Source organism: Folsomia candida, unplaced genomic scaffold (assembly GCF_002217175.1).
Source record: "Folsomia candida strain VU population unplaced genomic scaffold, ASM221717v1 Fcan01_Sc033, whole genome shotgun sequence".
Lineage (NCBI taxonomy): Eukaryota > Metazoa > Arthropoda > Collembola > Entomobryomorpha > Isotomidae > Folsomia > Folsomia candida.
The window spans coordinates 1,310,860-1,335,270 of NW_019091225.1; the positions used below are offsets into that span (position 1 = coordinate 1,310,860).

General features: G+C 34.1%; 2 protein-coding genes and 1 long non-coding RNA gene across 3 annotated transcripts; 2 read left to right on the plus strand and 1 right to left on the minus strand.

Annotated features, from left to right (window-relative positions):
* Window positions 1-9,130: 9,130 nt before the first annotated feature.
* Window positions 9,131-10,452, plus strand: LOC110860560. Its single transcript, XR_004837338.1, has 2 exons — window positions 9,131-9,618; window positions 9,699-10,452. It is a non-coding gene; the product is annotated as an uncharacterized LOC110860560 (long non-coding RNA).
* Window positions 10,453-11,702: 1,250 nt separating this feature from the next.
* Window positions 11,703-16,166, minus strand: LOC110860602. Its single transcript, XM_022109665.2, has 8 exons — window positions 16,009-16,166; window positions 14,962-15,087; window positions 14,391-14,569; window positions 14,204-14,314; window positions 12,733-12,849; window positions 12,558-12,648; window positions 12,386-12,492; window positions 11,703-11,991 (listed from the first exon to the last, which is right to left on the minus strand). Exons 2-8 carry the CDS (start codon window positions 15,062-15,064, stop codon window positions 11,770-11,772), a joined length of 930 nt encoding a protein of 309 aa, XP_021965357.1. The 5' UTR covers window positions 15,065-15,087; window positions 16,009-16,166; the 3' UTR covers window positions 11,703-11,769.
* Window positions 16,167-17,497: 1,331 nt separating this feature from the next.
* LOC110860692 (venom carboxylesterase-6) lies at window positions 17,498-22,816 on the plus strand. Its single transcript, XM_022109784.2, has 11 exons — window positions 17,498-18,545; window positions 18,621-18,761; window positions 18,843-19,003; window positions 19,124-19,137; window positions 19,212-19,340; window positions 19,756-20,006; window positions 20,423-20,597; window positions 20,658-20,833; window positions 21,208-21,370; window positions 21,466-21,583; window positions 22,035-22,816. Exons 1-11 carry the CDS (start codon window positions 18,234-18,236, stop codon window positions 22,231-22,233), a joined length of 1,839 nt encoding a protein of 612 aa, XP_021965476.1. The 5' UTR covers window positions 17,498-18,233; the 3' UTR covers window positions 22,234-22,816.
* Window positions 22,817-24,411: the final 1,595 nt, after the last annotated feature.

Here is a 24,411-nt window from a genome sequence, read left to right on the forward strand (position 1 = left end):
CTATTCTTATCGCAACTTCGTCACCTCTGCCCAAAAAAGTGGGTCTTACTTCCTCCCCAAATTAATGTCTGTCTACTTTTTAAAAAAATCTCGTATTTAGGCAGCTCAACATTATTATGAACTGATTTGGCCTTGACTGCCTCGTTAACAAGAAAACAAACAAACACGACCAGGACGTGTGTATCATCATCATCGTTTAACTGACTAAACATGTAATTTTTTGGGCGTTCTTTGAGGATACGAAAATATACAGCAACCCATTAAGAACCGAGTTTTGCAACCATGAATAAAATGAATGGAACGAGATGTGCAGATTTCATGAATTTGTAGTCGTTCGACTTGGAATGGTTCATTCATGATGTTTCAAAATGTGTGTATAAAAGTAACATTACGTTCAGTCAAGGAAGACGATTTTGTAACAGAGAGCACGTTAAAAAATTACGAGTTGTTCAAAATTTAGTCACTTTGTCTTCTATTGTAGTAAAAAATATCACATACCGTCATAATTATTTTACCATAAAATTATACCAGCAGTTAAGCTTACTTCAATTTTTTGCAAATTTTTGGGATTACGGCACGGTACATAAATTACAAGCTGTTCAAAATTTTGTCTTTTTGCTGATACTTGTAAAAGAAAAAATCAAAATCTGTTATACGAGACGTCATAATTATTTCACCAAAAATTATCACCGGCATTTAACTTTCACTTGAAATTATTTTGCAAATTTTTGAGATTAGCAAAAACAAATATTTTGCAACCTCATGAGATAAAATTTTGGGGCGTATTTCAACTTATGAATTAATAACTGTCTTCATATTTTTGTCTTAAAACGTGCGTTGGGCTTATCATCCATTTATACCTTATCAAATATAAGTGAAGTGAAATGACAACATGATAACATACACTTTTGACAGTGATTTCTTGGTTTATTATTCTGGACAAATTTAGACATTGCGACACCATTCATCATCTCAAGCCTCGCATAAAGCACAACTTAAAATTTATTGCCTCGTGGCGAAAAGTAATTTGGATAATCAATTCAACTCGAATCATTGCGAAGTAGTTTTAATTTTATGTGCAATTTTGTTTACCTTTGCAATATTTATTGCACATGTTTTGCGTCGATGAAAATATTTTGCAAAAACAAAATTGCAACAACTGTTTATAACAGATAGGATGATAGGTTAGCTATAATTTATAACTCATTGGTATCATTATAAAATATTTTTCATATTGATTTGAACTCAAGAGGATATATTTTGAAATATTTATTCTTCTCGGTTTTTCATATGCTAATTTTCACATTGTAAACAATTGTTTTCAGAACCAAAAAAAATATTATCATAAAATATTTTATGATATTTGCATATTCATATATGACCACTAACGTGGTATTGATCAGTAATACCGTGTAGTAATAGCTCGGTATTAAAAAGTTTTACTACATCCGTAGCAGTTTTTTTACGGACTGGTATATAGGTAATTTTAATACCAAGCAGTAGCAACTTTAATACCGAGAAATCAATACCTGCCTGACTATACCAGATTTCTAATAGTGTTAAATTTCAAAATGATCGTAGGAAAATTATATATAATGACAATGAGCACATAATAATATTCGACTACGCAAAAATTATGTGCAAATTGATTGAACTCGTCACAAAAATCGTATCCACATAAAGTGCGCTAAGCAAATTTATAAATATGCATAAAAAACGCACAAAATCTATTACTTTTTTAACTCTGCCTTAACTTTTGAACACCAATCTTTTAAATCATTCGTAGTAAACCGTGTAAATAAAAAAATTTAATATCGGAACTGCACCTACTCGAAGATGATTCATAGGAAACCATTTAAATAAACATAATAATATCGGCATTAAACTAGTCAAAGTTTTGTTAACTATTAATATCTCATCATCTGATGTCATGTTGTTTTGATACGTGCTTATCATCCATTCATCAACTTCTCTCAAATGGCTCATCACCTTAAGAAATTGATAAATTTAACTCATCACAACATCATGATAACGTACACTTGTCAACGAAATTATTTATGCACGTATCCCCTCAGATTAAGAACGTATGTACGTGTAAATCAAATATACCAGAATTTTGATAATATCGACATGTGCACGTATTTTATTTATATACATCTCACTCACTAGTGTTTCGTTTGATGAATATGCAGATGACCTTTGTGACCGTGTCGCAATTTGGTACTTTCATACGTCGCTCTCTCCATCAATAAAAATTATATTGGTCCAGATTAAGAGATTTTGATTGACGTGGTTGTGGTTCGTTTCGTTCATAAACATTTTATTAGTGGGCATTTGGCTCAGCACGGCACGTACTCAATCTCCAACGGATAAAGTGTTGAGGATGGGAATTTTGTCCGCTGGATTAGAAAAACCATTGACAAAATAATTCCAGAACATGATAAATTAAAACGGGATCCATAATCCAGATTAATTTTCCACCACTTTTCCATCCCGAAATTGAAAACGTGCGAATTAGCATGATGTTTACGAAAACTAGTCAATTCAGTCGAACAGAATTGATGTATTATTAGGCAAATTACTTGGTAATTGAATGAAATAATTTCCATGAATATTTTGGCAATGCAATTTGACAGTACCGTACCAACAGTGGTATATGGTGGTAGCAAATACCAGGCCCGGGGCCCGTAAGGGCCCGGGCCGGGTCGCTAGCTTTACACTAGGTATAATAGACTTTTGTGTATTGAAGATTTTACAAAAAAAATCCAAAATTCATTTCTTACATGTAAGAAAATTTATTTGTGTGGAATAATTTTTGTTTGAATGTATCTAACGTTAAACTGCTAGATATTATTTGTTTTTCATGGGTAATTATTTTTGTATGAATTTGGGCAGACATACATACTGGACAATTTTTAATTTTAATAGTCTGACTTTCGGATTTTAATTAATATGCAAAATCGTCATTTTAACTGAACCTACATGTTTTATGGCAACTTGAAATGTGCCTTGCTAGGGGGCAAATTTACCATAACCTAGAAATGGGGTCAAAGTTTATCACTTTGAAAAACCCTGATTTGGCTTAAATATATTCACAAATTCTGCCACAACCGAAAACACGAACATTCATGAATGTTGTCCCGCAGGAAAACGTAAATTATGGTTCGGGTAATTTTGGTGTGTGAGCAATTTAAAATTACAATTTAATTGTCACTATTTTCCCGTGGATCTGGGAAAATAGTGTGCTCTAAATAGGTAAAATATTACTTCGCTCCAAGATACTATTAGTATTCTGGAGCGAAAACGATTACGTAATATCGAATATATTGAACATGAAGGGCCCGGCACTGAAGCTCATACCAGGCCTGAAAATTTCACGGTACGGCTCTGCAATTTGAGCAGCAGAGTTTACCATGCAGCATGCCAGTTGTTGTTCGATTGTTCAGGCCATTGTTCTCATGTTTACTATGACGTAGATCTCTCTTTCTCTGGTATTGGGTTTACCAAGTGGGCTTAATTTCATTTCATCTCGGTTTTCGCAACCACCTCGTTGATAATAAATCTGCTTTTTGGGAATGTGTTCGTATGTTTGGGCATCACACCACGGAGCGAGCCATTACATAAAAAAACACCGCAAAACCTTTATGTCCTTTGTAAATACGCACATGAATACGATCCTGATTACACAGGCTTTTATGCAGCACTATTCTTAGTACCTTGGTAATTGTTCTGTTAAACCATGCTAGTATTGACAGAAATAGAAATATATAGCAATGTTGGATGTATGTACGAGATTGTGTTAATGACTTGCAGTAAATTTTGCAATTCTGCAGGTCTAGTTAAACTACCAAGTAAATACAAAATACAGCAAAATCATAAACCGCATTTTTATTTTTTCCAGAATAAGTGTCTGCTGGATGTCTTTATGTACTGAGTTTTCATGTTATTCCTAAATTAGAGTTTTTAATAAAAATCGGTACATGGAACTCCAAAAACTTGAATTTTCTCAAACTAGTGTTACACACAATAAATTAAGAATGATCTTGCCAAAAATTGCGTAAATTAGAAATTTTTCTCACCAAATCTGTAATGTAATAACTTGACGTCGAAAAGGAAATAATAATAATTTACTTGTGGCTAGATTTAGAGTAATCAGGTATGATCTGCTGGAATTGAGCATATAATTCTGCTATTTGCCTCAAATTGCTTTACATATCTGTCCTTGTTAGTACAACCACCTCGAAAAAAATTACCGGAAAGTAAATTCAGGCCGGGTTAAATTATGTTTGCTTACCATTATTAAAATCTAAAAATAGATGCATGATTAGCATGTCAGTGCATCACTCATCTCGTCTTACGATGGTCTTAATAAAAAGTCAGGTGGTCTGCGATGGGTGGTCTACTCTGATTATCGCTCCTAAATTTAGCACTATTTGTAGATTGTTCTTATTAAAGTGGAATTTGCAATGTCTCAACTCATACACAGGGCATAATGTTCTGCATTTAATTTATTTACCACATTCTGTTTGAGAGACGATCCATCACACCTGTCCACCAGACTTCGGTGTGGTGTGGTAATAAATATTTTATGCTCATCATGTCAATCAAGACGTATACACATTTCTATTTTTAGACAACATAGAAATTAAGAGGACTCTTAAATTAATCATGTACTCTTCGAAATCCAGTAGTAAAATAGTACCAAGCGGTATTCATGTATGACTACCAAAGTGGTTTTGATTAGTAATACCGTGTAGTAATAACTCGGTATTACAGTCTTACCATATCGATAGCAAATTCTTTAACGGACCGGTATAATTTTAGTACCAAGCGGTAGCACTTTTAATACCTGGAAATCAATACCTGCCTGACTATACCAGATTTCTAACAGTGTATATAGCAGAAATTTCGCTAATTTTACATGACCATTCCGAAAAAAGGATACATTTACGACTTTGAGAAAATCATTAATATTTTTATACGAAATCTACCACTAACATAATTTTCAACTCGAGATTTACTTGAAACCGTTAAAATACCTGAAAGCTAAAGAGAAGGGTAAAAAATTCTCTGAATTTATAACACATCCTGGTAGGTAATTTTATTTTAGCGAATATGTAATTTCTCATTTTTATGGCTTTTGCATCCTTTTGCGTCACTCCAAGTCAACAAATAACAAAAAAGATGGTACAATCTCTGTTGTTATTGTTTGAGCAAGTGTTGGGCTAATATTATGCTAAAATTTTGCTAGGGTTGCAGTATTTATCTCCAGCTCAATCAGACTATTAACATTGGAGAGAATGGAATTCCAACGATTTTATAGGCACGATTATTATTATTCAACAACACTTTACTTTTTGGAGAGACAATCTCTGACACGAATTGGTAACATGTAGTGGCCAGGTTTTTCCAGGATTTGGTTGACTTACAATGGAACCTTTTTTCAAGCTACACGAGATAAGCTTAGTGACTTGTGCTAAAAAATCAAGCTAAAAATTAGAAATGACGTGGTACTTATCTTTCCGTTGAATGGGCACTTGGAGGTCAAATATTTGAGGGTAAAGTTCACAGGAGCGGGCTATTTTTTCTCAAGCGGGCGAGCGGAGGAGTGAAAATTTTATCCTTCGAGGTCAACTCTCGCACGCTCGCACTTCATTCAATGAATATTATTTTTGCCAAAATTTCACAATCTGGTAAATTAGTGTATACATTCGTATAATTTTATATTTGCTTTTTAAGATCCTACTATCCACCGATCCGTAATAAAAAAGTGACGATGGGTTCAATAAATTATAAGTGCGTCTAATTAATGTATTAATTAATTAGAAATCATAATCCTTAAAGTTGACTTATTTTTATTGCCACATTTCGCTGTATATTTTTGGAAATGCATATTGATTGCATACTAGTAACGAAACTAGCGCGAGAGTGAAAGGAGCGGAGTGACCTCGTATAGAAAATTTTCACTCCTCCGCTCGCCCGCTTGAGAAAAAAACAGGCCGCTCCTGTGAACTTTGCCCTCAAATATTTGACCTCCAAGTGCCCATTCAACGGAAAGATAAGTACCACGTCGTTTCTAATTTTTAGCTTGATTTTTTAGCATAAGTCACTAAGCTTATCTCGTGTAGCTTGAAAAAAGGTTCCATTGTTAGTAGAATTTTATTTTTAGTACGGCGTAATTTTAGCATGGATCAAATGAAATGCTTGTACGCATTGCAATTTATTTTTGCCATTCATATTATGTTCGTGAATATCTGAACTTTCATTCATGCTTACTGAAAGTCAATGAGGCAATTCACAGTCCTTGATAACTTTGTATAATCCGTAAACTTACAAAATTTTACAAATATTTCTGAGCAAAATTAGTATAGAATTTTTTTGAATTTACTCTTATTTGGTAAAAGTTTTTAAAATTATTTTACAAAACGCACGGATTTTATAAGGTTACGTGAATTGCCTCAATATTATATTTTTATTGAAATTTGACAAACACAAAGTCGACAGGCAAAGTATCTAACTGACTTTAGGGAGTAAGGACGGGGATGAGACTCACTGTAAATTGTAGAATCCGGATTTAAGGGCCAATGGTCAACGTAACTGCTACGCCCACGTGGTCTGGCAGTCTTCCTTTCCATCCTTCCTATCCCCATTCCTTCACACTCACATTGGTTCTTCCCGTGAGCAGTCACCAAAAATTCTCCCTCCGGTCCTGAAGAAGAACGAAGGTTCGAAACGTTGACCATTGGCCCTTAAATCCGGATTCTACAATTTACAGTGAGTCTCATCCCCGTCCTTACTCCTTATTATACTCACTCGCACATTTTACCAACTATTATCCTCAATTTTTGTGCATCCCTTTTTCCCAAATTTCTCGACAATGGCCACCCAATCCCAAATATTCAATAAATTCCTCTATTCAATTAACTCCTACCCTTTCTCCATTATTGAACTCGCAAAGTCCTACTTTAATTTGCTTTTAAAGAAATGTCGTCTCTCCTCTCATATTCAATTTTTACGTCGTTGTTTTTCTAAAAAAGTCATTCCAATTGGGTTTCAACTAAAATTTAGTCCCGGTTTCGTTCCTACTGTGAATGAAAAACACCTGTTCGGTAAATGTTTACGTAATGCGTCTTTTTCTTTAATTAATTTGACTCTACAACATTCAATTAAGCAAAATATCGTACTCTCTTCACAAATTTATGACTCTCGTAGTAATTTGAGGAGACATGCCTCACCAAACACTTATGGTAGAATTATAGATCTTGCCCGGTATTTTAATAATCGGTATTTTAATTTTCTATTGAGCAGGAAGGACTCTAAATTTAACAAACTTTGCCCTCCAAGCCCACCTTCCCCAATTTTGACACCCGCCCCCAATTTTTCATCCGATAAAGCGGTCGTCACTATTCCCTCCGATTTATTTATTTCCCCAGATGAGAAATCTTTGCTTAGTCGTGGACTTAGTTTCTCTCCGACCCCTGAGAAGTCCAATTTATTTGATTTGCATAGGGACCATGAACTTTTTTTCCGCCGCTTGCGCCTTCATGGTTATTTTGGTACTTCTTCCTTCAACTCGTCCCCTGATTCTAATCTGTCCAACTCTGAATTAATAATTAATTCGGTTGCCCCAAAAAAGAGTTCCTGGACCCCTCCTTCAAATCAGATCCCTGAATTAGAATATTTCATTAATACTTGTCGGTCTGCCCTTCCCGACGACGGTTCCATTTTTAAATCTAAACATTCAAACCTCTCCCCTAACGAACTCTCAGCCGTAAAAAGTCTTACCTCCCGTGATGACATTGTCATCGGAAAATCGGACAAGGGTGGTTCAGTAGTTGTTTGGTCACGTGACCTATATATAGCTGAGGCTCTCTCCCAACTTAATAATTCTTCATTTTATTGTAAACTTGACCACGATCCAACTCCAATTTATCAAAAACAAGTTTCTAAAACTGTTGGTAATTATGTTGGTAGTGGTGAGCTTCCTTTAATTGCTCAACGTTTAATTGAAAAGTCCCCTCGCTGTTCCCAATTCTATTTGTTACCTAAAATCCACAAAGTCGGCAACCCCGGTCGACCAATCGTGTCGACAGTGTCATGTCCAACTTCTTTAATTTCGGCTTTTGTTGACTCTGTTTTACACCCCATAATCGCGCAAACCCCATCATATCTTAAGGATACGACGGATTTGCTGTGTTTTCTGAAAGATTTTTCCTTCCCCCTTGACCCACATAATAACTCAACTTTCCTTGTTACTTCGGATGCGACCCAGCTTTACACGGTCATTCCCCATGCTGATGGCTTGACAGCCGCAAAATTCTTTTTTGACTCCCGACCTGTAAACGATCCCCCTTCTCACGTATTGGTACGTTTGTTAGAATTAGTCCTCACTTTAAACGCTTTCGAATTCAATTCCGAGTTTTACTCCCAAACTTCCGGCGTGGCGATGGGTACGAAAGTTGGCCCAAGCTATGCTTGTTCTTTCCTTGCATATCAAGAGAAATTATTCTTTGAAATTTATGTCGGTCCCCTTCCCCTTGTATACAAACGCTTTATTGACGATATTTTAATGTTCTTTCAAGCCACTGAAAGCGAAATTCATATTTTCTTAAACGCTTTCTCAGTTTGGCACCCGTGCTTAAAATATGAGAACAATGTTTCTTCGAGCACCGTTTCTTTCCTTGACCTTACACTTAGCATTGATTCATTTAAAATCAAAACCTCAATTTTTTATAAGCCCACTGATTCACATTCGTATCTTCCATACAACTCGTGTCATCCCAAACACATTCTTGATAGCATTCCCTTTTCTCAATTTTTACGTTTAAAACGCATTTGTAGCGATGATAGCGATTTTTTAATCCAAAGTTATAAAATGCTCCAATTTTTTCTAAATCGTAGTTATCCAGCCGAGCTTTTGCATAATGCCCTAAATAAGGTCACAAACTTGTCCCGAGATCATTTATTGACCCCTAATAATAAATCTGCTGGCGAGGTAACTTTGTAAAATCCGTGAATTCAGTAACCCTACAAACTTTCACAAAATTTTACAAATATTTAGGAAGAAAACTAGCTTACAAATTTTTGTAAACTTGCTCAGATCAAGGGCATCTTTTAATTTAGTGAAAGTTTGTAAAATTATGTTATAAAATTTTAGAAAATTACCAAGGACTGCGTGAATTGCCTTACTGTTTATCTATTAAGAAAATTTGGTTTTAATCTTGTTTTTTATTTAGATACAAAAAAAAACAGTAGAAATCTCGTCTTTTTTAGCAAAATCCATGTTCTTCGTAATAGGAAATAAAAGACCTAAATTTCCAATTTTCAGACAAAAATTCCCGATTTTTTTCAACATAAAAATTCCGAAGTGGAACAAACGCTTAGGAATATGCAAACTATTTATTACTGCTAAATTAAGCACGTACCAATTGTTTTCAGATTTATCAAAGTTCTTGCACCCATTTACGACTCGTGACAAAACAATGTGACCAAGGGAATGCGATGACCTCATTAAACGGGATCGAAATCCTTATCGCTACCGAATTACGGGATAGAGCATCACTCTCCGGCATTAGGGGTGGACCATTTAGCACCATTTCGTACTCTTTTTTCGCCTCGGTAAATAATTATCCTATAAATTTTCAATTGTTGTACATAAAATCGTGTATAACCATAATTTTGGCATTTTGTTCATTTAGCTGCTCAGCATTTTCTTGACGAACACCTTGATTGCCGTGCAGCTAAAAAGTGCTCATTCACAATGATCTCGGAATTCATAAATCTGTTTATAAATTCGAATAAAATAATTGTTCATAATCGTATAACGTGTTCTTAAAATATGGAAATTCGTGTCATCTCTTTTTATATACAATTTAAAACTTGCTAGAATGACATCACGTCATTAATTATATTTATTTTTCTGCTATTTCCTTAATATGATTAAGATTTTGTTTTAATTTAAATCTAGGCAACTTTCCAAAATCCTTCTTGACTTAGAAATTGAGTCTAAATTTACAATTTTAGAGGACGAATTTGGCCGAAAAATTTTGTTTTGAAAATTTTTTAACACGAATCATTTTATGATTATCTAAGTTGCATATGAACACAATGCTAATTGCAGAAAGTGATAAATAGTGAATTAATTACAAAACGGATATTTTTTGTACTGTGCATGTTAATTTTATCGAAGTATCTTAATATTAGAATTTTAAGATTTCTTACATAAAATTACTTGGTATCATTTTTCTAATCCAATTTTTGACAAAGTTTTATTTGTATTATCTTAAAATAATTTTACGGAATTGTTAATTCTACAATTTTTTCGAATCGGCATCAAACTTTGGCTAATATTATATTAATTTATAATTTCCTCAGGCAAAATTGTTAACTTTTTGAGGTACAACAACTTTTGTAGTTTAGTGGCAGTTTAGTAAACTGAAGAGTTTCGCATGATCCCATCTGTAATACATTTTATGAAATTATTAATTCCATATTTTTTTCAAAACGGTGTTCCCCTTGGGTTATTAAAAAACTGTAATAGTTTTTCAACGGTTTTTGGAATGAGAAAGATTTAAAGTTTTTGTTTGAATAGAACTTAAGAACGTATTTATACTGTAGGAGAGAATAGTGGAATTTGGTGGTTGCAAAAGAGAGCAAGGATAGGAAGCAGGGCGGTTAGCCTAGTGGTAAGGTGTTCTCCAGGCATGAGAAAGACACGAGGTTCGATTCCTCGTACCACACTTCCTTCTTATTTTTGCTCTCAACGCGTATGCAATCCTCCGAAAATCCCACAATACAAATTGCGTGATTTTGAAAATATCCATAATTTCTAGTGTCGCAATTTTTATAAATTATATAAACCACATTAGTGCAAATGGTTGAATTTGCTAATTCGTTTGGCTGCGCTGTTATTTATTAGCACCACCACCACCGACTTGTGTAACCAATTTAAAATACGATAGTCTCATAACTCATTAGTAAATTGATGACGCTGTTTCTAATTAAAATCCGGTATTCCGTCCGTCCGTCCATGGACTTTGTTTCACTCCAGTCTGGTCTGGCGAATGAGTGTGGCGTGGCGTGGCGTGGCATTGGACTGGACTTTGCTCTTGACCTCTCGTTCATTAGTTAGTTAAAATTTTTAAGCTATTACATACATACAGAGCTCGTTAAATATTTAATTAAATCTTTAGTGGAAATTGGCAAGGTTAAAAATTAATATTAATTTTGCACCATGCTTTGAAAAGATGCACGTAATGCATATGTACATTTATTATGTACGTGCTACTGTTGTTTTGTTTTGATAAATACCTTTAATTTTTGGGAGGATGAATTAAATATTGAAGTCATTTTAGATTTTAGACGAGCTCTTCCACAATAATTTTCTCTTTATGTAAGTTCTGATTATTTCTTAGCCAGCAAACACTTGAAAAATTAATAAGCATGAGTTATAAATATTTGCATTTTTATTTAACATGATGATTAAACTTTTGAAGGAATTTTATTGTGCTTTTTTATTTGGATAGCAAAAAAATGTTCGAAAATTCATTTTCTTTCACTTTCTTTCATAAATAAATAAATATTTTGACACTCTTTCCCTAAATATTGGAAAAAATTTGTCAGAAATTTATATTCACCATGCTAAATAATAATTAACTAAAGTATGATTTTCATTAAGTAAATGAAGCGAGAATGAGGAAGGCTATCAGGAAATGATTTTATTACGTTTGTGTTTTTTACAGATTTTGACATCGCGTGTGAATGTATCATTTATTTGCCAAAAGGTTGAAACTGGTGGACATTAGAGCTCGGACTTTGTTGTTGTTGTGGCTGAGGTTGTTGTTGTTGCTGGTTAATGAATTGTTGAGGTGATTGTTGTGGTTGGGGAGGTGGACTGTATTGTTGCTGTTGTGGGGTAGTTGCACCCCCTGAACTTTGCTGACCTAAAATCTCACTGGTCGTGACACTGCTGAAAGCTCCGTTTAGCCATTCCTGCAAAGAAATAAATGATAAGAGATTTTGAAAAAAATGCGATATTAGTTGCGCATAAAGACAAACTTTTGAAATTATGTAATTGATGACATTCAGTATTTATCGAATTAGGATAAAATCGTTGATCAAGTAAAAAAATCAAATAAAGTTGAATTATAATATTTTTAATTGAATTACAAATTTTGATAATATTATAATAATTAAAATGGTTTAGAGCGGGGCTGGAAATTTCATGATTTCGAAACTAGAAATTTAGAGATTTCGAAACTAAAAATTTCCAATGTTTGAACCATCTATTTTATTTTACAAACTAATAATGAAACTAGAAAAAATAAATATTGGCATGCAACTTTGCCAAACTTTTGAGATTGAACATAAAATTAGTTTTTCTTACCTTCATGTAATCATTCATCGCCGTTGTGATGACGGGTTTGAGTTTCTTATCGAAAACATGTGTCCCCATTGCGGAGAGAAATTCGTTCATGAGGGTGGTAAAATGTCCTTAGAAATTGTACGAATTTTTGTAAAATTTTGCGACAAAATTTGATTTTTTTAAAATTTCTTACCGGAATTGGAAACATCGTTAAACTGAGACTTTACCCGTCCTCCGACAAATTGGGAGGTAATGTAGTCCACGAACAGGGTTTGGTTTACGGGCTGGAAGAACGAAACGTAAATTTCGATTTTTTTCGATAATTTTTTTGAAGGGAATTTCAATGCTCTTTTAAAAAAATTGCATACCCGTAGTTTCGCTTCCGCTGCAAGGACTTGAGATGATCCGATAATCTCGAAATCTCCTGAACTTGCCAGATTAAAAAAGCTGAACATATTTCCATTGGCTTTGTAGCGTCCTCGAATCTGCATTAAATTGTTGGCAAATTTTTTGCAAGTTTTTTTTACACTGAAATGTAGCTAATTGTTTTTAATTCCGATTTGGAAGGCCATAAAATTTAGACAATGGTTTTCTACGCAAAATCTATGCAACTAACGCAAAATCTTAATTTTTATTAAACAAATTTTTAAGAATTTCACAAAATCAATTATAAATTTTACAAATTAAAATTTCTCAACACAACTTGGTCTAAACTATTTTTAACTTATTCCTGCTTTAAAAAATATAATCAACGACTTAAAAATCGAATAAACTTGTAAAATTATAATTTTTCGACAAATTATATAACCTGTGTAATTTATAAAAAAAATACTTTAAAAAGCTATCTTTTGTTTACAACTTGAGTAAAAAAAATGTGCAATTTCAAATCTATGACAAATTCAATTAAACTGAATATTTGACAGTTTAGTTTAGGTTGAAAAGTTCCCAATTTTTTTTACCAATAATCCAAACCTACATAAAATGTTTGTCGCCTAGTAATTCATCAAATTACATAAATTGGCGTGAAGGTTTGCCATCAAACTTGGCTATCTAAACAGCTTTTGAGATATTTCCACCTTCCAAAAGTTACGAAACGTCGTGGAAGTGCAACGCATTGATTAATCAATTTTTTTTGCAGATGTCAAATTTGGTTTCAATGTTGAGGCAATTCACGATAAAATGACAATTCGATATAAAAAGACGCCCTTGATTTGAGTCAATCTTCAAAAAAATGCATAACCCATTTTCCCTTATAAATATTAGTAAAGTTTTATGAAGTTTTGTAAGTTTACGAATTTTACTACATTACCAAACCCTGCGTGAATTGTTTCAATGCACTCGATGTTTGTAAACGGCATAACTTGCAATCATACTTATTATACAAAGTGAAAACTACGTACGAAAAATGTGTGGAAGTTTACAATAACTTGATTTTTCTTGTTAACCTTTGACTTAGCAAGATTACAGAATTTACTGGGTTACACATATCCGGGCCAATTGCCTTTAACACTAAAATTCGTTACCACGGTGGTAATAATTTCCAATAAAATACTGAGGCAATTCAAGCACTCATTGGTAGCTCATAAAATTCATGCAAAATAATTTTACAAACTTTTACCAAATAAAAGGGCACCTTGATCGGAGCAAGTTTGCAAACAATTTTGAGCTAATTCTTAAAAATTATTTGTAAAAGTTGGTATGTTTGCAAAATTTACTGATTTTACAATGTCACCGAAACCTGTGTGAATTGCTCACTAGCAAATTATTTTTACCGAACTTTAAGTATATCCTTGTGAATTATTATTCGCCAACAATTAATCATTCTTTAACCAAATTTACCTGAATTGTCGGGAAAACAATCGTCATTTGGACCACGGTTGAACCATCGGGTCCTCTCAACTCACTCGCACCGTTAAGTTCGTACGAGGAGAGGCCCACCAACGCAGGTGACTAGTATTCAAATTAAAAATTAATTACTGATCTGGTAAAAAGTAAGTAAATAAATTTCGAAAATTTTATGACCCACTTCGAACACGATTTCCATCCGAAACCCGACTGGATTATTGTCCAAGGAATAGTTAAAGTTGTCCATGTGGACGGGATCAAGGCGTGGAATTCCTAACTCGTTGTTCCCTTCTTTCATAAAGGATTGAAAACTAGTGAGCGCTTTCATGGCAAAATTTGCAATTGCACCGCTACCAGAATCTAATAAATTCAAATTAGAAGACAGTTTTAAAAATGTGGTAGGTAAAATACGGAAAAATCGGTAATTAAACATGACCAGTTCATAACTTGGGTTAAACTTTTGTTTCAAATTATTTCCGTAAAAACATTGCCTAACATTTTTTTTATCCAAGTAAAACCTGTAATTAAACGTTGGCGACTGAATTTATAAATATTTATTTAACTCGGCATTGAACTTTAACTATAATTTTTTAATTACAATTTAAATTTTAACGAAAAGTGTAATTTTGTACAAAATTAAATTGACATAAAATAATAATATTTTATGCCATTGATTTAGTACCCAATTTATTCCCAGTGAAATTATTTTGTTATGCAAGGCACACTTCATTATTGATTGAGAATTGACTTACGGTGACCTGAAACATCCCGAATTCTACGAGTCTGGTAAGAATCAGAGATCATAAATGCGGCCGTGATAAGCAACAGGGATGAAAATGTGGACAAGACATGCATCGTGAATTGATTGTGTTATATTTCTGAAAGAAAAAAGTGATCAAATTTTAGACACGTTAATTACTTGATTATGTACATACAAATACAAAATTTGGAAAGATAAACTCGGAAATTTTTATCTTATCCGTATTTCTAGTTCATTCGATTAAATGGTGTGAATTGTATTGTACTCATTGTTGCATTGTTAACATGACTTGACTTGCATTTAATGGGGAAATTCATGTGAAATGAGTATCTTATCGTTATCATCGTGTGAACCAAGATGCAAATTTATTTCTTTTTATAAATTTCGTATGTTGGCTTACAATGATTAAAAGTTATATAGCTTAACATTAAATTATTCGCTGTACATGTAAATCTGAGCAAAAAGATGGGGCGTGAGATACGGATGAGAAAAAGACTATTTTTAATAATAAAAAACGTCAATGTTACGACCTTGGCATTTTAAGAAATTGGAATTGGTCTCGTTTTTCAGTTTAACACGTTGCATTATTAAAATTCGTCATCTCAATATGCTTAAACTTGCAAATTTAAATTTTGAAATTTCAGTGAAATGATTTTAATGATCAGTAGTGTCATAAATTATTAAATAAATTTGTATCCTATGTCGACTCGGACTTTAACTTGGCTAATTTAAACCTAACTTAAAAAATGTCAAGTTTTCAAATTTTTCAAATTTTGTAAATTTCTAGTAATTTGGTCTAAATTCTAAGTTTCCAACTGTCCACTTGAAACTCTTCAAAAGTAAGTCATGTGAACTATTGTGAGTTTGCAAATATAGATTAAGTTTGCATGCACAACGTTCGATACGTTTTTGATTTGCTATCAATCAGAACAAAAATTGTTGGCCTTTATACAAATTTTGCACGAATTCGTACTATTTAGACACGATGAGGGAAATAAATATTGCTAGATAATTACTGAGCTTAACTTTACATAAATACCTTGTTAATTTTAGTTTCCTGAAAACTTGCAAATTTTCGTCGATCTGTAATCACCCACCAAATTTTTAACACACTTTTATAAAATTAGCTGACTAAATACAACGTCCACTCGATAGAATTGTGACACAGGAATGAAGACCAATTTCAAGCTAATTGTCCCCCATGAAAAAACAAGTGGGGAAGTAAATGTAAGTAAATTACATGATTATCAATTAATTCCTATCGCTAAACATATGAAAAGGACGCCGCTTTGTTCGGGGGTTGTACATATTTTGTTTCCTTTCTTATTCCAATCAAGAAAAGGATTGTACGCATTTTATCATGAAACAGTTATCATATCAAAAAATACGTGTAGAACATCGTAATTATCTTGAATATTGATTAGTTTAGTTGGGTCGTGTATGTAAATATCTGTATTTTCGAGGAGACAAAGGGGACGAGAAGAAAATTGACAAATAAAAGTCATCGGAAAGACCTTGACTCGAAATCCAAGCCTCGAAATGCGGTTGTCGCCATAAGAAAGTTCTCACAGTGGGAGATGCATGTACTCGTTCGCATATTGGGGTTGAAGTGAAGAGTAGAAAAAAAACAACGTGGATAAGACGACTTAATCGAGTATTATGAGAAATTGCTCGTTTTACAAATGTATTGTTTCGATATTTAGTTTAGTAAATCATATGTACATAATATATTTTAAGTTGTGGGTTTATAAAGTTGGGTGAAAAAGGGTTAATAAATTTCTGATAGTTTGAAATATGCTTATGCAAATGCATTATAATTACTGGTAGTTTAGTAGGAAATGCAACGCGTTTTCCTACTACTGTAGATATTGTTCCATGGCGTTTTCTATCTGCGCCGTAGTTTTAGGATTTAAATTCTGATGTAATACGCATAACGACGTTAATCTTACGCGTAAAATAAATTATTTTTAAATTCCAAGTCACCATTTTGATGTCCTTTGAATAGTTTGAACATGTTTTAGTTTTAGTACTCCACAAAAACCATGAAGTGGTGTGACTGCATAACCCCACCAACTTAATCAAATACGTTAAAACTAAATACTAAACTCACTCGCATGTCCATCAAACATTCAATTTTTACCAGATTTTTGACCATTTTGACCACTTATATTTTAAAGCATGCCTGTTCACAGAGACTACGTACTTATTTTAGGAGTTTTAGCTTTTAAGAAGTGAAGACATTAAAAAAAAACCTGCGCAAAGATTGAAAAATCATAAGATGAATTTATGAAGTTGCAAATTATTTCAAACCCATACATGATCTAAAAGTTAATCGTTGCTAATTACTCAAAAAACTTAATTGCGACGTCAAGTTGTACAATTTCCAAAAAAAATCTTGTCTCTCATTCTTACATATTTCGATTCCACCCTTGTCGACTCAAAATTAAAAATCGTTACACAAATAAAATATCTATGCATTTAAATCTATACAGAAAATTCTACCATTCATTTCGTCTCGTTGACAAAATGTACACCTTTATTATAAATTTACACATATTTATATGTAGTCTCACTCACAGTTGTGTTACCTATTTAATCGTGGGATTTAATTTAATTGGTGCAAAATTACGAAATATTTACATACTTCGCCTCCCAGGGTATTGCCAATTCTGTCAAGATTTTACGCATAGCGATAAATGCAACGAAACCTTATTAACATTCACCTTCATTCCTATTTACTCATTAATTTAGTTTTGGATCACAATGCAAACTAATTAACCCGTTTATTTATTTAGTCGTGTTTTAATACTGCAAAATTAAGCGTGCCATGGCGTCGCGTGGTTGTGGTTGTGAATTGACGTGATAATAGGTCCCTGGCGTGGCATGAAATTCGAATTTTATTTTGACAACATGCGAGCCATTAACTCGTTAAAATTAGTTAATCAACTCTTCAACCAGTTCAGTTTAGTGGAAGGATTCGGAAGGAAATGTTGTTTTTATTTGAAATTGAAAGTTGTGCAAAAAAAATTGTGCAAATAAAATTACTTATTTGAAAGATCATTGAATGTGTGATCATTTAAGTGAGTAGTTAATGATTTAATTAAGTTTTAACGACAGAATTTTGGGGAAAGTGACGAAGACGAAGAGATCATTTCGTGATGAGATTTGAACTCATTTCCGGTTTGGTTGGACGAAATATGTAAAAGATTTGGGTCTCAGTTTGTGAAATGTTGGGTTAAAGGAAGCCAAGAATTTGACGTCAAAATGGCCATCGTGGCCACATTTCTTGTCAATTTGTTGTGTTCCCTGGTTTCCTGTGATCCGAAACTGCCTCCCCCGGAGATTGGTAGTGGGGGGCATGCGTACAGTCACCTTGGTCATGATTCCTTGGACGGGTTGAGTTCGGCGTCGTCGTCGTCGTCGTCGTCGTCGTCCTTTTCGACGAAAATAGTAAAATTTGACCCCGTGGTGACCACGAGGTATGGAAAATTGCGTGGTTATGTGATGCGAAGTGTGGGGAATGGGGCGATTTATGCGTTTGAAGGGATTCCATACGCGACAGCGAGACGATTTAGGGTAAATAATTTTGGAATTTTTTTTTTTTTTTTTTTTTGAAGTGGAAATGAATTTTTTGAGGTTTTTTTTTTTCAGAGTCCAAGCCCACCTGCGGGATGGGATGGGATTCGTGACGCGAAAAAGCCAGGGTCGGCCTGTCTACAGTTATCTTTGCCGAGACAATTGAGAGTTGTGGGGTCGGAGGATTGTTTATATGTGAATGTTTACTCACCGAATGTAAGTTTTTGTGGTGGATTTTTGTTTGGAAATTTTGATTCGGAAATTTTATTTGATTTTGAAACGTGATGATTTTGAAAGGTGGGATATCTCGAAAATAATGGGGTTGTGGGGAGGAGGAAAGACTTGTACCCGGTCGTGATGGTTATCCACGGGGGGAGCTTCTACTGGGGGGCGGGGGACGAACTAGGTCCGGCATACTTGTTGGATAAGAACGTTATCTTGGTCACGTTTAATTACAGGTGAGAAAAAAATATTGAAATTCGTAAACGAGAATTCAAATTGTTAATATTTTTCTCAGGACTTTAAAATTCACCTAAAGTGATATTTAATCTAGTTTAATTTTGATATTTTATTTTCAGATTGGGCGTTTTGGGTATACAAACAACAAAAAACTGTGAAAAAATTGAACATGGATTTTTTATGAAAGTTCGAAATTTTGAAATTTAGGATTTCTGAGTACGGGTGACTCCCATTCGCCAGGAAACTACGGGCTGAAAGATCAATCTCTCGCCATTCGCTGGGTGTATGAAAACATTGCTGAATTTGGGGGTGACCCTAATCGAATTACCTTATTGGGTGGGTAATAAACTAACAAAACAGTGGAGGTCTCCCAGCGTTTGTTTTCAGATTTTGAGCAAATTAGTGTTAATCGATCGCAAATTTAATTAATATGGAATTTGCATAATGGCACGATTTCCAAATTGTCGCATTTGGCAGAAATAATATTTGCATGCAAAGTGGAGAAAAAGAGTAATAAAGTTTGCAAATTTTACACTTTCCAAATTTACTGCCCGTTTTCTCCTCTACGGATGCAAATATTATTTCTGCCAAATGCGACAATTTGGAAATCGTGCCATTATGCAAATTCCATATTAATTAAATTTGCGATCGATTAACACTAATTTTCTCAAAATCTGAGTACAAACGCTGGGAGACCTCCATTCTTAATTACAATTAAAGATTTTTAATTAATTAACTAATAATTTATTAGGGCAAAATTCTGGCGCTGCAAGCACCCACATGCACCTCTTGTCGAACATGTCGTCACCCTACACTTCTAGCGGCGTGTCGCTGAGTGGGTCAGCGTTTACTCATTGGGCATTTAAATCGCGGAAGGAATCGGTCCGGTTGACGAATTTGTTGGCGAAAGCGGTCCACTGTCCGATCGGAGGGGAAATCGGGATGAATTGTTTACGGCAAAGGAATCCAGTGGATTTAGTAGCAGCACAGTATTCTCTCCTGGTAATTGTTTAATTTTAACGTATGTAGGACTTGATGACGCATCACTAAAAATGGTCAAAATCAACACATTTTTAACCATTTTTCGGCTCTGGAAATTTATTTTAAAATTCTGGGCGACAAATTTGTAGTCAATAAGTTGATTAATAGAATGGTAATGATTTTTTAAATTGAGATAAACCGGTTTCGATAAGTGTCAATTTTCTTTTCGGTCAAAAAGTGTCAAAATCGGGGTGTATGTATATTGTTTTAATTTGCAATAATCTGTAAGTACAAATTTGTGGTCCAGAATTTTAAAATAAATTCTCAAAGCCAAGAAATGATTAAAAATGTGCTGATTTTAACGATTTTAGCGGTGATGCAACGAGTCCTAGAAGGTTTTAAAAAATTTTGAAAAATAAGAGAAATTTTGAGCGTAGGAATTTTCACCGTTTCCGAGCACCCTATTTTCGCCGGTGATTGAGACCGAGGGCGGCGTTGAGGAACCGTTTTTGACCCAGAAACCTAAAACAATTTATCGGAAACGAGCCGCTATTTTGGATAAGCCATGGATTTTTAGTCACGTCGTGCAAGAGGGTTATCTCGGCTTATCGAGTATGTTAAGTCGAAGAAATTTGAATTTTTAAGGAAACTTATGCATATTTTTTTACGTAGTGTTACAAAGTTTTGTGACGGAAGGAAGCCTACGAACGAAATGGAAAGAAGTTGCCCCGATATATTTGGATTACAAGTACACGTCAAAAAATGTGACGGAAATGACGGAAAGTTTGACCAAGTTTTACTTTGGGAGGAGTGATCCTAAAGTTGTGGCCGAGAGTAAGATTGCTGCGGTAAGAAATTTACATAAAGAAACAGAGTTCACGCGGACTTACTACTTTTGTATAAATGTATGTACAGGGAAAAAGTTTTGCGAAATTAGTTGTACAAGATTTGCACAGTTTACAAAAATCCGCATGAATTGGTTCAACATTTCCCGTTTTTGTGAATAATATGCAAATTTAAGAAATTTACATAAAGAGACAGTTCACGCAGACTTTGGTAACTGTACTGTAAAAATTTACGTCATGTAAATTTTGTAACCTGTATCGGTAAAAAGTTTGCGAAATTAACTTGCACAAAATTTGCACCGTTTACAAGCATCTGCGTGAATTAGTTCAATACATTCTGTTTATTTATTGCGAATAATATGCTAATTTTGCTTCAGATTTACGGTGATAGACTGACCCTGTCCGGTGTGCATAAAGCGATCCACGCCCACTCCAGGGTGGCACCAACGTACGGATATATTTTTGGCTATAAAGGGAAATACAGTCTTGGTCGTGTGGTTGGACGGGATGCAAAAAATTGGGGCGTCGGCTGTGGAGAAGGTATTGTTTGCAAAATTGTGCGAATTTATACAAATTCATACGAAAGCTATGCAAATTTAAAAACATTTATTCATTTTTTTGCAACCGATCTGCAGACCTTTTCTACTACTTCAATAGTTCCACGTACCAACCCGGATTTAAAAAAGCAGACCTCGAAGAGTTATCAATGTCAAATGTGATGACCACTTTTTTAGCGAATTTTGCAGCGACGGGGTGAGTTTTTTGTGCCAAATTTATTATCCACTGTTAAAACTCTGGTAGAGTTACGTACATAGCACGTACTGGTATTGATTAGGTAATAACTTCATACCGAATTGGTAGCAGTTTCTTTTTTGACTGGTAAATTTTTCATTACCACAACATTACTAAACGGTAATACCCGTTATTACCAGTGCCAGTAGAGTGACATACATATGTTGTATGTACTCCGGAAATGATTTAATATCAGTTTTCTAAGAATGTATTGATTTGGTAATAAATCTCTACCCGATTGGTAGTAGTTTATTTCTGATTGGTAAATTTTGCATTGCCACAACATTACTAAACCGTAATGCCTTTTATTACCAAATGCCAGTAGAGTTACATATGTACTCAGTAATGGCTTAATACCAATTTTCTAAGAGTGCATATATATAATTCGCATACTAAATTTGCACTCTTTCAGCGAACCCCTCCTCCCCCAAGAAGAAACGCACGTGTACACTCGCCTCTGGGAACCGGTGGGATCCCCCTCGTATAAATTTTTACAGCTGAATCGTGACATCAAAATGATTCCGGAACCGTTCAAAAAGCGGACAAAATTTTGGAGGGGGTTGGGCAAAGGGGACCCGCTCTTGTTAGACCCATTGTTCGATGTCCATTAAAAAATGGCCAAAAATTTAACAAATTAGTGTAAAAAAACTAGATTTCCTTATGTGGCTCCTACTACTATGTAAATAACTTTTGTATTGTTTTTTTACCACTATTTACGATTAGTTAAATGAGAAATGTGCTTGATTTTGTGGATTGCATGCCCCGTGGGAATTGAGTGATTTTGCGATACATTTGCCTTTTTTGCGTAGCTTTTGCCCATGCTTTGTTACTTTGTTGTATGTAGGTACATTTATCTATCTGTGTTTTGTGTGCACTTTAAATTAATGGGATGATGCCGTGACTAATGAATTGTGGTGCGTTTAGTTAATAAACTAGGTATTTAACAACATATGTATGTACTTACTTAGATAATTGATCATCAAGGTGGTGGTGGCATGTGCGTTGATAATGAAAAAAAATTAATGGAAATTTTAGTAGCATTTAAAGCCTGTAATAAAATTTTAATAAAATTATAACAACATAAGAAGTAAAATTCATATTCAGAAAATATTTCAGCTTTTGTAATCAATCTTCGCTTAAAAAATATGGGTTTTTCAATCCTTCTGCAGAATAAAATTTTGATCAAATTTATAACAACACATAAAATAAAATTCATATTCAGAAAATATTTCAGCTTCTGTAATCAATCTTTAAACAAAAAACGGTATCCAATCCTTCTAGAAGAAGAAGAGCATGGATGGAAAAACGTATGTGTCGTGTAACAAATTGTTTCTCATAATGTTAACATTTCTTAAAGTTTCATCACTTTTTGTTCTTCTGTGTCTGCATTAATTATGTAATACTTAACTAATAATCACGCTTAAAATCCATACGTTGATATTTATTCACGTTTATTTGCCGTGTGTAAATAATTGAGAGACAAGTCTCCTTTGAATGTTTGCATTTACAAGAAGTGTGTACAATACGATAAGTGCATTAAATTACATATGTGTAAGTATGTATGTACGGCTGGCTGTCACGTGCAATCTTGGAATCATGGGTTAATTCACGGCTTTTAGATGTGAAGTTAAAGCTCTAATTAAGCTACAGATTTGTGCATAGCTCTAGAAATTAATTGTTTTGGGGGCTGTGAAGTCAGTTTTTCCTAAAGTGAATTTACAGCACTACATATTCACAATCTGTAGTGCTGTAAATTCACAATTGATTCTGACTAGTCTGACATGAATTTGAGCTAGTCTGTAAAAAAAGTGCAAATATGTATATATTGAAAAAATTGAGATGATCTTGATGCCTACTTATCTACGTGTACCAAACTAATAATAGAAAGCCTGCATTTTCAGGGCACGTTAGCATATTTTTTCGCAATAATAACGTCAAAACGTTAGGACTCTAAAAGTAGCGAAACTCACGCCCTACGCGACGGGTGACGGGCGTCGTACCGTTTTCAAATTACGTAGATAACTAGCAACCTGCGTAATGCGATGATTTTGACCATTTTTGACTAGATTTTTGACAAAAGACAACACGTAAATAGTTGTATTACAATAAGAATTCATGTCCGGCTGGCTGGCACACGAGTTTTAGGTAGTCTAGAAAAAGTGCAAATACATATTTGCGACGATCTTGATGACTAATTGTCTCCACGTACATACGTTTCTTGATTTGTACTTGGACTAATAATGACTAAGGCAACAATGACGGAAGCAAAAATGCATGCATATTATTAACCGATTTGCTGATTGGGAGTATTTGGCAGATCCATAATGCATACACAAGTGACCAAGGACCTTATTTGGTTTTAGACCATTTCTCGCTAAAGTTGACAGAATTCCAATCTGTGAAAATCTAATCGAAAAAAAGATTTTGCTGAAAAAACGGAATGATTTACTCGTCAAAGTCAAATAATAAATCATATGATGTGAGATTACAATTAGTCACAGAAAAGAAGTAATTGAAGTTGAAGGCTACGTGAGAAATGGAGGAAAATTATGGAGAAATTAGGTTTACGATGGTTAAAAATTAGCAAAAATTGAAAAAAAGTGTGCCCATGACAGGGTACAGGGTCGATAATTTAATGCATGCTAATTTTGTTTCATGGATGTCATGAAGGTTCATGAAATGCGTCGCATTTCCATGAATTTTTCATGCAAATATGTATCTATTTTGTCAAGATCATGACCATTGTCACATCGAGGTGGAAATACAATGCAGGTATTCGATCATGGTGT

Bases quoted from the DNA above. Each gene is read 5' to 3' on its own strand.
- LOC110860602 (XM_022109665.2), bottom strand. From the start codon at position 15,064: ATGCATGTCTTGTCCACATTTTCATCCCTGTTGCTTATCACGGCCGCA. The intron at 14,315-14,390 runs GTGGGTCATAAA...TTTGAATACTAG, and splicing joins GGATGGAAATCGTGTTCGAA to TCACCTGCGTTGGTGGGCCT. The intron at 12,493-12,557 runs GTAAGAAATTTT...ACAATTTCTAAG, and splicing joins TAACGATGTTTCCAATTCCG to GACATTTTACCACCCTCATG.
- LOC110860692 (XM_022109784.2), top strand. From the start codon at position 18,234: ATGGCCATCGTGGCCACATTTCTTGTCAATTTGTTGTGTTCCCTGGTT. The intron at 20,007-20,422 runs GTAATTGTTTAA...TTTTGAGCGTAG, and splicing joins CAGCACAGTATTCTCTCCTG to GAATTTTCACCGTTTCCGAG. The intron at 20,598-20,657 runs GTATGTTAAGTC...TTTTTTACGTAG, and splicing joins GGGTTATCTCGGCTTATCGA to TGTTACAAAGTTTTGTGACG.